This window comes from Acipenser ruthenus, chromosome 1 (assembly GCF_902713425.1).
Source record: "Acipenser ruthenus chromosome 1, fAciRut3.2 maternal haplotype, whole genome shotgun sequence".
NCBI classification, from domain to species: domain Eukaryota; kingdom Metazoa; phylum Chordata; class Actinopteri; order Acipenseriformes; family Acipenseridae; genus Acipenser; species Acipenser ruthenus.
The window spans coordinates 8313213-8327701 of NC_081189.1; the positions used below are offsets into that span (position 1 = coordinate 8313213).

Consider the following 14489-nt stretch of genomic DNA (forward strand, 5'->3'; position numbering starts at 1 on the left):
TGAGCAGAAAAATAAAAATACATTTTCAGAGATCATCTTCACATTAACAATGTTTCAGTTATGCACTGTAAAAGAAAGTGTAATATGTACAAAACTAAAGCAATAAATGCGCTGGGAAGTTGGGTTGATAAAACACGTGTGACTACAGGTAAATGTGTTATTATTATTATTATTATTGTTATTATTATTATTATTATTATTATTATTATTATTTAGCATTGTATAATGGTGAAATATACAGTATTGGTGTTGTACATTGCATTTGCTGATGCAGTATAGGCTATAGTAAGAATCATAAATATGTATTTATTTATTTATATGATACAGTAAATTCATGTCTGTTTATATTTCAGGAAGATTTCATCTAAAAAAAGAAATGTATCAACATTATATATATATATATATACACACAATAAAGACATAATTATTATTTGTAGCTATACATCCTTAATCGACCAATAGTACCACTCCGGTTGCCCCAATCTCCTCTCAAATTGGTTCATACAGCAGTGGTAAGATCACGCGTGTGCTTTTTAGAGCCGCCCCCCATTCTCCAGTCCTGGTAACTGGTAGTGACGTAAACGACTGAGGGGATCGTGTGCTAGGATTGGTTGAGTCGTCAGACGATGAAACCCTCGCCATTTTCACACCGACTACAAACTGGCGTTCGGAGGTCAGCAGCACAGCCCTGGAGGCGAGCACCAGCAGCGGCGTGCTTGAGGCTCATTTAATATATCTTTTTATTTTAATTACGTAGCTGTCTCCGTATTAATTGTGTAATTAACAAAACAGCGCGATATTAGTCAAGTTTAATTGAACCTTTCTGACAGAAGACAGGCATTGAGCAAGACACATTCTGGGGTCCTATTCAGCTGGTTGTCTACGACAAGACGACTATAAAACAGGTAGGAAGAGATTTTGCTTGTACTTTTTTGTCAAGTATTTGAAGTAATGATAATTTGAAATGCGTCGAGGGTGATAAATATTGTGTGTACTACACATTTTTTTTCAAAAGATTATGCCTGCTGTCCTTTTGATTTGAAGTCACTACGGCGGTACTCTGCAGTTGATGCGGCGTAGTCGAGTACGTTGTGGGAGGTTCGCACTGTTTCTGGCAAAATAACTGGTTCATGTCTTTCTGTCTGAAAAGGCAGCAGCCTCCTACCTGAACAGCTGCTTGAATGTCTTGATGTGCTGCCTGGTTAGATAATATAGGCACCGTGCAGTATTACGGACTAGTGTTGTGGTCCAGTCAAAAGCTGTATTTACAGGGCCCGTGAATGTCCTTGTGGGTGAGCAGGTAGTGGCACTGTACTAAAATACATGGAAACAGATGTAGGAAGGTGCCAGAAAAGCATTTATAAAATGCACAAGACAGAAGTTATTTTGCAGTTAAACTAGGCGCTTTAGAGCCAACGGGTCCGAAAGACTTTGCTGTTGATGACAACAGACATACCGAATAGATGAAAAGTGTTGTAAACGGTTTTCAAGTCACAGAATCCCATACACATATTAATGATGCCACCCAAAGCGCTGCAGTATATTTTTGGGTTGGTGAGGTGGGCGGGTCTGCCTTGACGTTCACTGCTGACGTCAGTTCTGACTATTGGGGAGGCATGGCACAACAGAACAGCATTGTTCCGTTGATGAAAGCTAGACCATATAGCTTGTGGACTGCTGGATGTGCATTTTCCCTGTCGCACAAGCTTAAAGGAATAATGATTTGGTTTATTGTGTGCTCTGATTTGCCACCTCAATCACATATTTGTTCAGTGCTTGCTACAAGTAATCCTAATTTTAGTGCCAGCTGTCATTTTAAACCTTGTTGAGATCTGAAAATGTTATATGATCTAGTTCCCAGCAACCTAGAGACCCAGGCTTCTGAGCAATCTGCTCTAAACGGATCCTAGTTATTAACCAATATACTGCAATCCGTCGCATATCCGACTACGGTGGGACCAGAGTAAGGACGGGTATGCAAAAGTCAGAACGAATCCAGTTTTAAAAAACATGCTAGACAGCTGTAAAAATTACAATATTAACACAATTGTTTTGAAATCCAGCTTTTATTAGGGAGCTCCCCTAAATCTCTTGTTTAGAAAGATACAGGGTATAATGATTGTGACAGAGTAGCCGTCTGCCGTGTGAGTGCGTCCATTCACTGCAGCGTGACAAGCAGGAGATCAAGACAGAGGTTAATACGCCCCGCAGGCGGACTGGATTTATTTACATATCAACACACTGAACAGCTTGCGTGACACTACCAGCAATGGTTGCGCATGGAGCACATACAACACAGTGTACGAAAACTTTGGTAGGATCTACAATATCTGAACTAATTTTCTCTGTTCAATAATTTGAAGAGGTTGATCATAGCGGATATGTGACTGGTGGGTACGCGATGGATGACTGTAGTTCTGTATGCCAGGAGTTGATTATTAGCTGGTAACCTTGGATAGAACCCTATTTAACTAAGCCTAGAATTTGATTGCAGGTATGTTATTTAGTAGCACATTTCTAAATGGCCCTCTGATCTATCCTATTAGGATTAGGGTTATGCTTGTGAGGCTAATGGAGCACTAATCAAATTGTATATTTCCCATGGGAGTGATGTAGTGGTGATTGCGGAGGTTTAGTTTCCTGGATGTCCCCTCTTCAATGATACTGCTTGCATGCTCTGTGATTTAGTTTAGGTGATTTGTTCTGTAGAGTTGAAGAACTAGGTGTAGCACATATTGGTCTTATTTGAGAATTAGATGCAAAAGGGTTTCACTGCTGATGCACGTCTATTAAATTGTTTTCTTTTATTGCAGCACAAGGAGACCGGCACCATGCTGACAGGGCTGTTCCGTTTGCACGGGCTGTTTGTAGCCTCCCATCCCTGGGAGGTTATAGTGGGGACGGTGACGCTGACCATCTGTATGATGTCAATGAACATGTTTACTGGGAATGATCAGATCTGCGGCTGGAATTACGAGTGTCCGAAGTTTGAAGAGGTGAGAACCAGAGTTCAATCCCTTTTGGAGTATGTGTGGTAGAATGCTGAACATACAAACTGGCATGAGAACATTGTGTATGGACAGGTAGAGGATAAAGCATATTGGAAGGAATTGTATCAGTACTGTAAGGAATTAGATAGTACCTAAACATTTGCTCTATTTGCTTTCTTCAGTATGACCCACTGATGAAGGCAAGTTTGTATGTTTATTTTGTATCTACTGGTAGGTGAACAATAAATAACCAGAGAATGTATATAGCAGTTATTTCAAACCAAGTTGAGACGCTCCGCTTTGGGGTAGAATTTTACCTCCTTAAATTTGGTTGTTAAAAGAGAATCTGTGAAGTGAGAAGTAAGAGTCGGCCCTGTTCTATGAGAACTACAACTTTTCTAACGTGCTTGCAGCTCACAGTATAATATTGTTTAAGGCATGTGTATTTGGAGTTGAAATGTGTGTTTTTGGTTTTGTAACAGTGCTCTTTGGAGTCTTTAACATTCTTAACATTTGTCTTTTACAGGAGATTTTGAGTAGCGATATCATCATCTTGACAATCACTCGCTGCATAGCAATTGTATATATTTACTTCCAGTTCCAAAATCTGCGTCAGCTTGGGTCAAAATATATATTGGGTATGTCTTCCCTTTTTATAAGACTGTTGCACAGTATAATGCATAGCATGTGTCCATTTAACTCTTTAACCCTTACTCTGACCTGAATCGCAATGCACAGTGAATCCGTTCCTGAAATCTAGAACTTATGTATTTTAAAAGCACCTTCATTCATCCTCTAGGAGGGGGGCTTGTTCTGTTTAGTTTCTAGCAAGAGCACAAGCAATTGCTTTTCTCTTAATTTGTGCAGACTCTCTCTCAAATTGTTATGTTTTCATATTGTTGCAATGTGAATCATTTCTTTGCTCTTGCATGGTCTGAGACACAGCAGAACTGTTTGTTTGGATCTGTCTTTTATAGCTGCAGTTAGGGTAGTAAGGAATAAGACTCGGCAATGTTTGTTTTATTTGTTTTCCAGGTATTGCAGGTCTCTTCACAATTTTCTCCAGTTTTGTATTCAGCACTGTTGTTATCCACTTCCTTGATAAAGAACTGACCGGCCTCAAGTAAGTGTTCATTTCTCTGAATGTGTTTAGTGTGGAGAGTGCTTTTAAAAAAAGGTTCTGTACATTAACAAAGGGAAATGAGTTTTTATGGACTTCCCGTTAAGCATTTAGGCTGTATTTCCACTTAACCTGCACCACACCGTTGATTCTCTGTACAATCAAGTTTGTGCAATTCAAGTACAATTACCATTCCAGATAACATAATGCATATAAAGGTTAGATGACATGAAGTATTATCTGCAACATTTGCGAGACAGACTGGTAATTGATCATTTTTTACTGTATGACCTATCTTCTTTCCCCACCCTATCTTTGTTAATCTCAAGCTGCATTTTTTGTGTTGCAGTCACTGCGTCTTCTTTTTTTTAAAAAAATGAACAGTGTAGCATGCAACATTTAGATAAAGCAGAAAAGTAACCCTTGTACACATCCATGTCTTTCAGCGAAGCCTTGCCGTTCTTCCTGCTGCTGATTGACCTCTCCAAAGCATGTGCGTTAGCTAAATTCGCACTGAGTTCTAACTCGCAGGTATGATGAATTGATGTGCAATCTGCTTCAGTTATGTTATATTGTTGAGATAGTCTCTGATATTACACATGATTATTTGTATAGTCTTCTTTACTAAAGCCCATGGAACAGTATAACTAGTTACTGAAAGATGCATTTTGTTTAATTGTTGATTTAAAACACATCAATGTGTCTGGATCTATGTGTATTAAAACTTGTTTGTTAATGCATGGTGCATTCAATTACACTGCTTCACATTAGAAGGTCTGGCAACAAACTGTCTTTTATATAGTGTGGTTAATAGTGTTTTTCTTGTGGGTTGTGTTGCAGGATGAAGTGAGACACAACATTGCACGTGGCATGGCCATCCTCGGACCCACCTTCACGCTCGATGCTCTGGTTGAATGCCTTGTGATTGGAGTTGGTACCATGTCCGGTGGGTAGTGAACTAAAACAAATACAGCTTTCTCCACAGATTTAGTATTAGCAGCACTGGAATACAATCTGAAGATTATTTATTAAGTTTCCTTTCCTTCTGTCTCCTGTTGTTCCAGGTGTTCGTCAGCTGGAAATCATGTGCTGCTTTGGCTGCATGTCGGTCATGGCAAATTACTTTGTCTTCATGACTTTCTTCCCTGCGTGTGTCTCCCTGGTATTGGAGGTAAGTAGTGCCTGTGTTAATCCTCGAGACACGCATATTTAAGAGCAGTAGTGCCCGTATTAATCCTCAAGAGACACACATATTTAAGAGCAGTAGTGCCCGTGTTAATCCTCGAGACACACATATTTAAGAGCAGTAGTGCCCGTGTTAATCCTCAAGAGACAGACATATTTAAGAGCAGTAGTTCCTGTTAATCCTCAAAAGACACACGTATTTAAGAGCAGTAGTGCCTGTGTTAATCCTCAAGAGACAGACATATTTAAGAGCAGTAGTTCCTGTTAATCCTCAAGAGAGACACATATTTAAGAGCAGTAGTGCCTGTGTTAATCCTCAAGAGACACACATATTTAAGAGCAATAGTGCCTGTGTTAATCCTCCTCTTTCCCCTGTAGCTCTCTCGGGAGAGCCGTGAAGGTCGCCCGATCTGGCAGCTCAGCCAATTCGCACGCGTCCTGGAAGAGGAGGAAGACAATAAACCAAACCCAGTGACGCAGAGAGTGAAGATGATAATGGTGAGTTCTGAGTACGAACATTTACGAAAAAAAACATCAATGAGGCCTCCTCGTTATTGTATTCGCAGATCAAAGGAAACTGAGGTGTCTTTTTTTTTTCTCTTCTAGTCTTTGGGATTGGTTCTTGTTCATGCTCACAGTCGCTGGATTACCGAACCATCCTCTCAGAACAGCACAGTGGAGACCTCCAAAGTTGAACTAGGACTTGATGAAACAATGCCGAAGAGAATTGAACCTGAGATGCCACTGTGGCAGTTTTACTTGTCCAGGTAGGATTATATACTGTGCTGCCAATTCTTTCATTATTAGTGTCCTCTCTTTCTAAACTGCATGACATTAAACTGTTTTCCCTTCTTGTTGTGGTATTGACGCATTTTAATTTGTATAAATTGTTCCAAAGTAACTCTGGACGTGCTAAATCACACAGATTAAATGGGTTGCTTAGCTGTTTCTAATGTGTGGCTTTTTTAATCTTTTCAATTTTTACAGAATGATTAGCATGGACATTGAACAAGTGATCACTCTCGGACTGGCCTTGTTGCTCGCCATCAAGTACATCTTCTTTGAGCAGACCGAGATGGAGTCCACACTCTCCCTGAAAAACCCCATGTCATCACCGGCTGCTCAAAAGAGAATTGCAGACGATTGCTGCGGGAAAGACAATGGGTTGAAACACTCCCACAAATCTGCAGCAGAGGTTACAGTTACAAAAGAGGATACAGGTTAGCTGCATTTAGTTTTACTTGCATTTGTTACTGTTTTATAATCATCGGTGTAAGATATTCTTGCTGTAATATTATTTTTCAATGTTTTTCAGCTGAAGTCATTAAACCTTTGCCAGTTGTTAGTGTAGCGGAGACCAAGTTTGTAGCCGGTGACGACGTTTTTTCCAACGCATCGTCTCTACCCTCCTCTCCAGCGCCACAGGTTCAATTACCATTGGATCCCCGTCCCACTGAGGAGTGCCTGTCTATACTTAGAAACACAGAGGTGAGGAAGTCCATTTTTTGGATATTCTAAAATTGAAAATTTTTTAATACACAACGAGACTAGTTTACAATGTCACTCACAGATTCTAAGGGTCGGTTTGTATCAAGTGCTTTTATAATGACCCCCACCCTGCGGAAAGACATCCATGGCGATAGGAATATAGTGGAGGCAGCACATCAGAGTTTTACTGTTAATCTGATTGAGTTGAAAGAATGTGGGCATGTATGGATGCATCTGTGTTCCCATTCCAGAAGTATACTGGAGTTTTTTTTTCTCCATTGCAGAAAGGTGCTCAATGGTTGAGTGATGCTGAGGTTATCTCCCTGGTCAATGCAAAGCACATTCCAGCGTACAAACTGGAGAACATCATGGAGTCTCCTGAACGCGGTGTGGCGATTCGCAGGCTGATGCTGGCATCCAAACTCCCAAACCCATCCTCATTGAAGACCTTGCCTTACAAGGAATACGATTATTCCATGGTAAGTCAGCATGCAGTTTAAATAGCCTAGCGGTAACCAAGAGAGTCTGTGAGTTGAGGGGTGTTGGGTTGAGAGAAGTTAGGAACTATTCTTTCTCTTTTAGGTCATGGGAACGTGCTGTGAGAATGTGATCGGATACGTGCCTGTGCCAGTTGGAGTCGCAGGCCCGCTGATTTTGGATGGGAAACAGTTTCAGGTTCCCATGGCAACAACAGAGGGCTGTCTTGTGGCGAGCACAAACCGAGGGTGTAGAGCAATAGCAGTGAGTACAAGCTATTTCTTACAGGTCATGTGTGGTTACCACCCGCCCCCCCTGCCCCCAACATGTAATCCTCAATTATTGAAAAACTTGATTGACCTATTTAACCATTTCAGTGCTTGGATGGTTGTCTGATTTTTATGCTGTCCATTTTCACAGACTCTTTTAAAGTCTAGTGTGTAGATATTGTTTAATCCCGTTGTTCATTGCAATGCCTCTCGTGTATAGCTTGGAGGAGGAGCAAGCAGCCGGATCCTGGCTGATGCAATGACTCGAGGCCCCGTGGTGAGACTGCCCACAGCGTGCCAGGCAGCAGAAGTCAAAGCATGGCTGGAGAGTCCTGAAGGGTTCAAGTGCATTAAAGAGGCCTTTGACAACACCAGCAGGTATGCGACACCAGACATTGCAATGCTCATCTAGCGAAACACATTTCAAAAGAACAAGAAGAAAATTATAATCACTTTTTTCATTTCAGGTTTGCACGCCTTCAGAAGCTTCTTATTGGTCTTGCTGGACGAAATCTGTACATCCGGTTTCAGTCCAGAACTGGAGATGCTATGGGTATGAACATGATTTCTAAGGTAGGTTCAGCCTATACACAGATCTAACATCTGAAGGAAGATATTAAATAGGAGAATTTTGGGGATTTATGCAGTGGGGCACATACACAAATGTATGGTTGAAGAACTACAGTTTTTGTACTTATTTGTTTTTCTCAGTGCTATCAAACAGCATATCTAGAGAACTGCTTCTCAATTGAATCCTAATGAAACTCGATAAGGAGCTTTTTTGGCACGTGTTGTTTAGTGTCAGTATTTCGGGGGTTGTCATGTTTTTACATGTGCATATGATGGACAGTGATTTACTGTTTCTGATTTTGTACAAACAGCCATGGCAGGCCATGAGATGCATGTCACATGTTCTACAGACACCTCTAATGAGTTATTTTTAATATCTCATTTTGACATCACATCTTTTGAAAATGATATTTAGTTGTTTTCAGAAGCTTTACTCTTTGGCTGCAGTTTGTAAAGATGCTGTTCTCATGACAGGGCACGGAGCAGGCTCTCTCCACACTGCAGGAGAAGTTCTCTGAGCTGCACGTCCTGGCAGTCAGTGGGAACTACTGCACTGACAAGAAACCTGCAGCCATCAACTGGATTGAGGGGAGAGGGAAATCCGCTGTGAGTGAAGCCATCATTCCAGCTCAAATAGTGCGAGAGGTGAGGTTTTTACCACCGAGTATCCATGTTGTCATCAACATGTCTTCTATCTGTAAACCCATGATGAGTACATTTCCAAAACAACAACACGAAACGTGGTAGAATGTAGCTTACAGCCCAAGTCCAGAAGCCTAGTTAAAGAGGTTGGAATCTTAGGTTTATAAGTCAAATTTACTGTTCCTCTTCCTCTTTTGGTGGCAGCTGTAGGTGGAATGGAAAACTGTATATATATATAGATATACAGACGTGCTCAAATTTGTTGGTACCCCTCCACAAAAAACGAAGAATGCACAATTTTATCTGAAATAACTTGAAACTGACAAAAGTAATTGGCATCCACCATTGTTTATTCCATATTTAATAGAAATCAGACTTTGCTTTGGATTTTTTATTCAACATAATATTGTAAATAAGAAAAAAAATGAAAATGGCATGGACGAAAATGTAGCTCTCAATGAGACTTCTGCACCTGTTAACAGGTAGTTTGGCCCACTCTTCCTGAGCAAACTGCTCCAGCTGTCTCAGGTTTGATGGGTGCCTTCTCCAGACTGCAAGTTTCAGCTCTTTCCATAGATGTTCGATAGGATTCAGATCAGGACTCATAGAAGGCCACTTCAGAATAGTCCAATGTTTTGTTCTTATCCATTCTTGGGTGCTTTTAGCTGTGTGTTTTGGGTCATTATCCTGTTGGAGGACCCATGACCTGCGACTGAGACAGAGCTTTCTGACACTGGGCAGTATGTTTCGCTCCAGAATGCCTTGATAGTCTTGAGATTTCATTGTACCCTGCACAGATTCAAGGCACCCTGTGCCAGGCGCAGCAAAGCAGCCCCAAAACATAACCGAGCCTCCTCCATGTTTCACTGTAGGTATGGTGTTCTTTTCTTTGAAAGCTTCATTTTTTCGTCTGTGAACATAGAGCTGATGTGACTTGCCAAAAAGCTCCAGTTTTGACTCATCTGTCCAAAGGACATTCTCCCAGAAGGATTGTGGCTTGTCAATATGCATTTTAGCAAATTCCAGTCTGGCTTTTTTATGTTTTTCTTTCAAAAGTGGAGTCCTCCTGGGTCTTCTTCCATGGAGCCCACTTTCACTCAAAAAGCGACGGATGGTGCGATCAGAAACTGATGTACCTTCACCTTGGAGTTCAGCTTGTATCTCTTTGGCAGTTATCCTTGGTTCTTTTTCTACCATTCGCTCTATCCTTCTGTTCAATCTGGGGTCGATTTTCCTCTTGCGGCCGCGCCCAGGGAGGTTGGCTACAGTTCCATGGACCTTAAACTTCTTAATAATATTTGCAACTGTTGTCACAGGAACATCAAGCTGCTTGGAGATTGTCTTGTAGCCTTTACCTTTACCATGCTTGTCTATTATTTTCTTTCTGGTCTCCTCAGACAACTCTCTCCTTTGCTTTCTCTGGTCCATGTTCAGTGTGGTGCACACAATGATAACAAACAGCACAGTGACTACTTTTCTCCATTTAAATAGGCTGAATGACTGATTACAAGATTGGAGACCTGTGTGATACTAATTAAAGAAACTAATTAGTTTGAAATATCACTATAATCCAATTATTTATTATCTTTTCTAAGGGGTACCAACAAATGTGTCCAGGCCATGTTTGAATATCTTTGTAGAATAAGCAATAATTCATCTCTTTTCACAGCTTCTTTGCTTTATTCTATGACATACCAAAGGCATGCATGTATACATGATAAAATAGCTTTTAATTTCATCACTTTTCAGGAGGAATGAAACATTATTTCAATTAGCTGTAAGGGTACCAACAAATTTGAGCATGTCTGTGTATATATATATAGATATCTAAATTTAGAGCATGATATGGTGGGCATGTTCTGAAGCCCTAACTGAGCATTAACCACTGACAAGTTGCTGCAGAGGTTATATTTTTCATAAATGTTTTTTGGTTTTTGCTTTTTTAATAAGGTTTTGAAGACCTCCACAGAAGCCTTGGTTGATGTTAATATTAACAAGAACTTGGTTGGCTCTGCTATGGCTGGCAGTATAGGTGGCTTCAATGCACATGCAGCTAATATTGTAGCTGCCATCTACATCGCCTGTGGACAGGTAAGAATATATCCTCTGTTTGTGAATAACATCATGCATCAATTTCTCTGTTTTTATTTTAAAAAACATGGAACTTTTTACAGGGCAGTTTCATTTTTTTTTTTATGCCATGCTGCCCTTAGTGAAATTAACAAACTGCGTGTGTTTGTGTTAGGATCCTGCCCAGAGTGTTGGCAGCTCAAACTGCATCACCCTCATGGAGGCAACGGGTCCCACAAATGAGGATCTACACATCAGCTGTACAATGCCATCTATAGAGGTGGGGACTGTTGGGGGAGGAACCAACTTAGCACCACAACAGGCCTGTTTGAAGGTATGGAACTGCAAAGAGAAATCACATTAGTAGTGCCTTAAAAAGAGTTTCAAATGAGCCTGATGTTGTCAACTAAGCTCTACTGATTTAAAGCATGATGAACCTCGCTATACCTACTATATTCTTAGGACTCATATTGTGACTTCTAATACAACAACGATTGTCCTCTTGCAGATGTTGGGGATTCAAGGAGCCAGCAAAGAGAATCCAGGTGAAAATGCCAGGCAGCTGGCGAGAGTTGTGTGTGGGACTGTGCTGGCTGGAGAGCTGTCTCTAATGGCAGCATTGGCAGCAGGACACCTTGTCAAAAGTCATATGACTCACAACAGGTAAGGAAATGCCTGCACACAGTCAGTTCATAGCATTTGTGACTGAATGTATCATTTAAACTCAATAGCTATAATGTATGGTTATATATATGGATATGATTATTGAGATCTTTGTGCCTATTTTAAAGGCACACTAAACACCCACAATGTAAGGTGGTGAAAAAAAGATACATACATATATATATATATATAATTTATTGGTCTTCCATTTTTTTATTTGTAGGTCAAAGATGAACCTGCAAGAACTCCCAGGTACCTGCACCAAGAAAGCAGCCTGAAATACCAAAAGAGACCCTATTCAGAATCTTACAAAGATTTGACCATGAAATTGAACCAGGGGTGCTGAAAAAAACACTTATAAAATGAGAACTGTATGAACAAAATGGCCATTGTTCAACTTGATTTCACATCTGCTTATTATGAGAAGGTCACATTCCTACATGTGGTTAAGGATAAAAGCTGCAGTGGCAATACTATTAAAAAATATATTTGAAGGTTATTTCCTGTAGTCTAATCAGTGGCAAGGTTCTGATTTACAATTTTGTTTTGCTTACCTGAGCAACATAGGAGCTTGTTTCTAACATTCAGCTTCTGCAGACTACAAAGGAAGCATGTCTGTGATGCACACAGACTGAAGAGAAAGCTGCAAAGTGCAGGCAGCTTGGGAGCCTGCATCACTTTTAGGGAATGTACAGACTAGACCGTCTGGATTGTGATTGATGTAGTGTACACAAGAAGCATACACTCTGAAAGAATGAAGAGTCACAAAGGAATAATACTTCAGTATGAAACGGACCATGGTCACTGCAGCTTTAAAACACAATCTAAAGCCACAGATGTATGTAATTGGATGTGATGGTCTGTGTGGTATTTTTGTTGTTTTTTTGTATTTTTGCTCAAGTGGAGTCAGTTCATTTAACACTTTTGCTATATGTTGTGAATATTATACATCTAAATGCCAACATTAATGTAAAAGTTACCAAACGATGTGCTTACGATCACCTGAAATGTGTTCAGGCAGCCAAGTGTGCTGGACAAACCTGTTTTAGGAACCTGTTGCTGCTATATTTCTATGCTTTTACGCTGGCTGTAATGTAATATAAGATATGCAGTTATCTTTATATAAAAAAACAAGCCCTATTGTCTTGTGTTCCAGTTTATTTACAATTGAAAAGGTCTAGTTTGATCGTTTGCATGGGGAATGTGCAGTAGTAAAATTAATTTTAAAGCTCACCTAGTATAATACAGAATTTGTTATATTTCTTAAGAGTTTTGCCAGATGTTTTGATTTGAAAACGCATTGACAGAAATCAATAACATTTGGTTGGAAATGAGTTTAAAAAAAAAAAAAAAGAAAATGGTATCCTGTAAATTGGTTAGTAGGATTTGTATTTGTACATAATGTTTATTTGTTGGATTTTATTTTCTACCTGTTATTTGAAAGATGTAGCTGGTTGAGGATGTAAAGCAGGAATATTCGCAGCTCTGTGTGTGTGTGTGTGTGTGTGATTTATTTGTTTTTCTTTTGCTCCTGACACTTTTTTGCAATTGTCTCAAAAGACTGCTGTATAAGACAGATTGGAAGTCACTGATACCAATTGACAAAATTCATTTCATGCTGTGAAGGACATCAGAGTTGCCATGAAAGTGTCCAATTCCATAGCTGTCGAATAAAATACCACATATGATTGCAATGAAATGGCATTTGGTTTATATTATTCTCTGGCTGATTATTATTTTTTTCTACAGTACACTTACTAATCAATATACAGTATTCTGAAATGAATATACAAAAAAACAATCTATAGGTTATATTTTTACACCTTTGAACAATACAGGGACAATTTAAGGGATAACATACATATTTTACAGTACTTTTATGATGATCTGTATATATTTTTAAGCACAAATATTTACCTTTTTGGAAAAAAGTTACTGTATCTGTAACTGGTACTGAAATGAAAGCTAATATCTCTCTTATGCCTGTGTCTTTTTCAAGCATCTTCTCTAAGAATTGTCATGGAGTTATACAGAACACTGGTGAGATTTGCCACTCAATTTGCAAAAATGCATCCGGGATTAATGAATGTTTGTGTTTTCTATGCTGTTTGTGTGCGTGTAAGCTTTTAGGGGTCTTAAGCTGCAAGTCAGCAAGTCACTGCTCTGTTGTAAGTGTAACCGAATGAAGTTTATTCTGCTCTATGGGTGAGAGGGGTGGTAGACTGGAAACTACCCGAAATGTATTTTTGCTGCATTAAACAAATGTGGTATTTATTTATGGCTGGCACCGATATGATGGCTGTTGCTGGATCTGTTCCGATGGTGTGAAAACATTGTCTAATGCAAGTCTGTAAAGTACAGGGTTTATGTTTACATTACAATGTACATTTTGTAAAATAAATAAAGTTTGATTTTCAATAAACAGTAAAAATACTTGACTGCAATTATTTTAAGAACATAAGGCCCATCTTGCTTGTTTGCCGCTTCTTGAAGGATCGCAGGGTGTCAGCTTCAACAACATTATTGGGGAGTTGGTTCCAGACCCTCACAATTCTGTTTAAAAAAGTGCCTCCTATTTTCTGTCCTGAATGCCCCTTCATCTATTCTCCATTTGTGATTTTGATCGCTCTTCTTTGCACTATTTCTAGAGCAGCAATATCCTCTAATTGTCACGTTGTTATAACACTCGCAAAGTGAATAATTGTTTAGACAGATCTAAAAAGGTGAAGTAAAAAGAAAAAATATATATTGGAAAAGTCAGAAAAGGAAGTTGACATTCAGTAGAAACTTTCTCAGTTGATTTGTTATGCCATGATCTCCCTAAACACTGAATAATGTCATGTTAACATATTGAATTACATGTAGTTTTCCATCTACTTAACAAAATGAAAAAATGTGTGACATTTTGAAATCGAACATGAAACACTACAACTATTATGGCTTCCAGTAGACTTTTGTGATGTCATTTTGTAGTTTATTTGATTACATGATGTTAAATAAAAGTTCTAAATTATG

General features: G+C 39.4%; 1 protein-coding gene across 2 annotated transcripts; it reads left to right on the top strand.

Annotated features, from left to right (window-relative positions):
• The first annotated feature begins 525 nt into the window (after positions 1-525).
• On the top strand, positions 526-13173 carry LOC117973436 (3-hydroxy-3-methylglutaryl-coenzyme A reductase-like). Of its 2 annotated transcripts, none has more exons than XM_034925751.2 (20): positions 526-905; positions 2814-2996; positions 3517-3628; positions 4026-4113; positions 4557-4641; positions 4951-5056; positions 5175-5281; positions 5674-5793; positions 5902-6062; positions 6283-6515; positions 6611-6783; positions 7068-7262; positions 7366-7524; positions 7750-7907; positions 7997-8102; positions 8574-8744; positions 10692-10832; positions 10987-11145; positions 11320-11474; positions 11698-13173. In XM_034925751.2, exons 2-20 carry the CDS (start codon positions 2832-2834, stop codon positions 11750-11752), a joined length of 2649 nt encoding a protein of 882 aa, XP_034781642.2. In that variant the 5' UTR covers positions 526-905; positions 2814-2831; the 3' UTR covers positions 11753-13173. The 2 variants fall into 2 exon arrangements, with proteins under 2 accessions (XP_034781642.2, XP_058848208.1); XM_058992225.1 differs by lacking the exon at positions 526-905 and adding an exon at positions 963-1084.
• The last annotated feature ends 1316 nt before the right edge of the window (positions 13174-14489 follow it).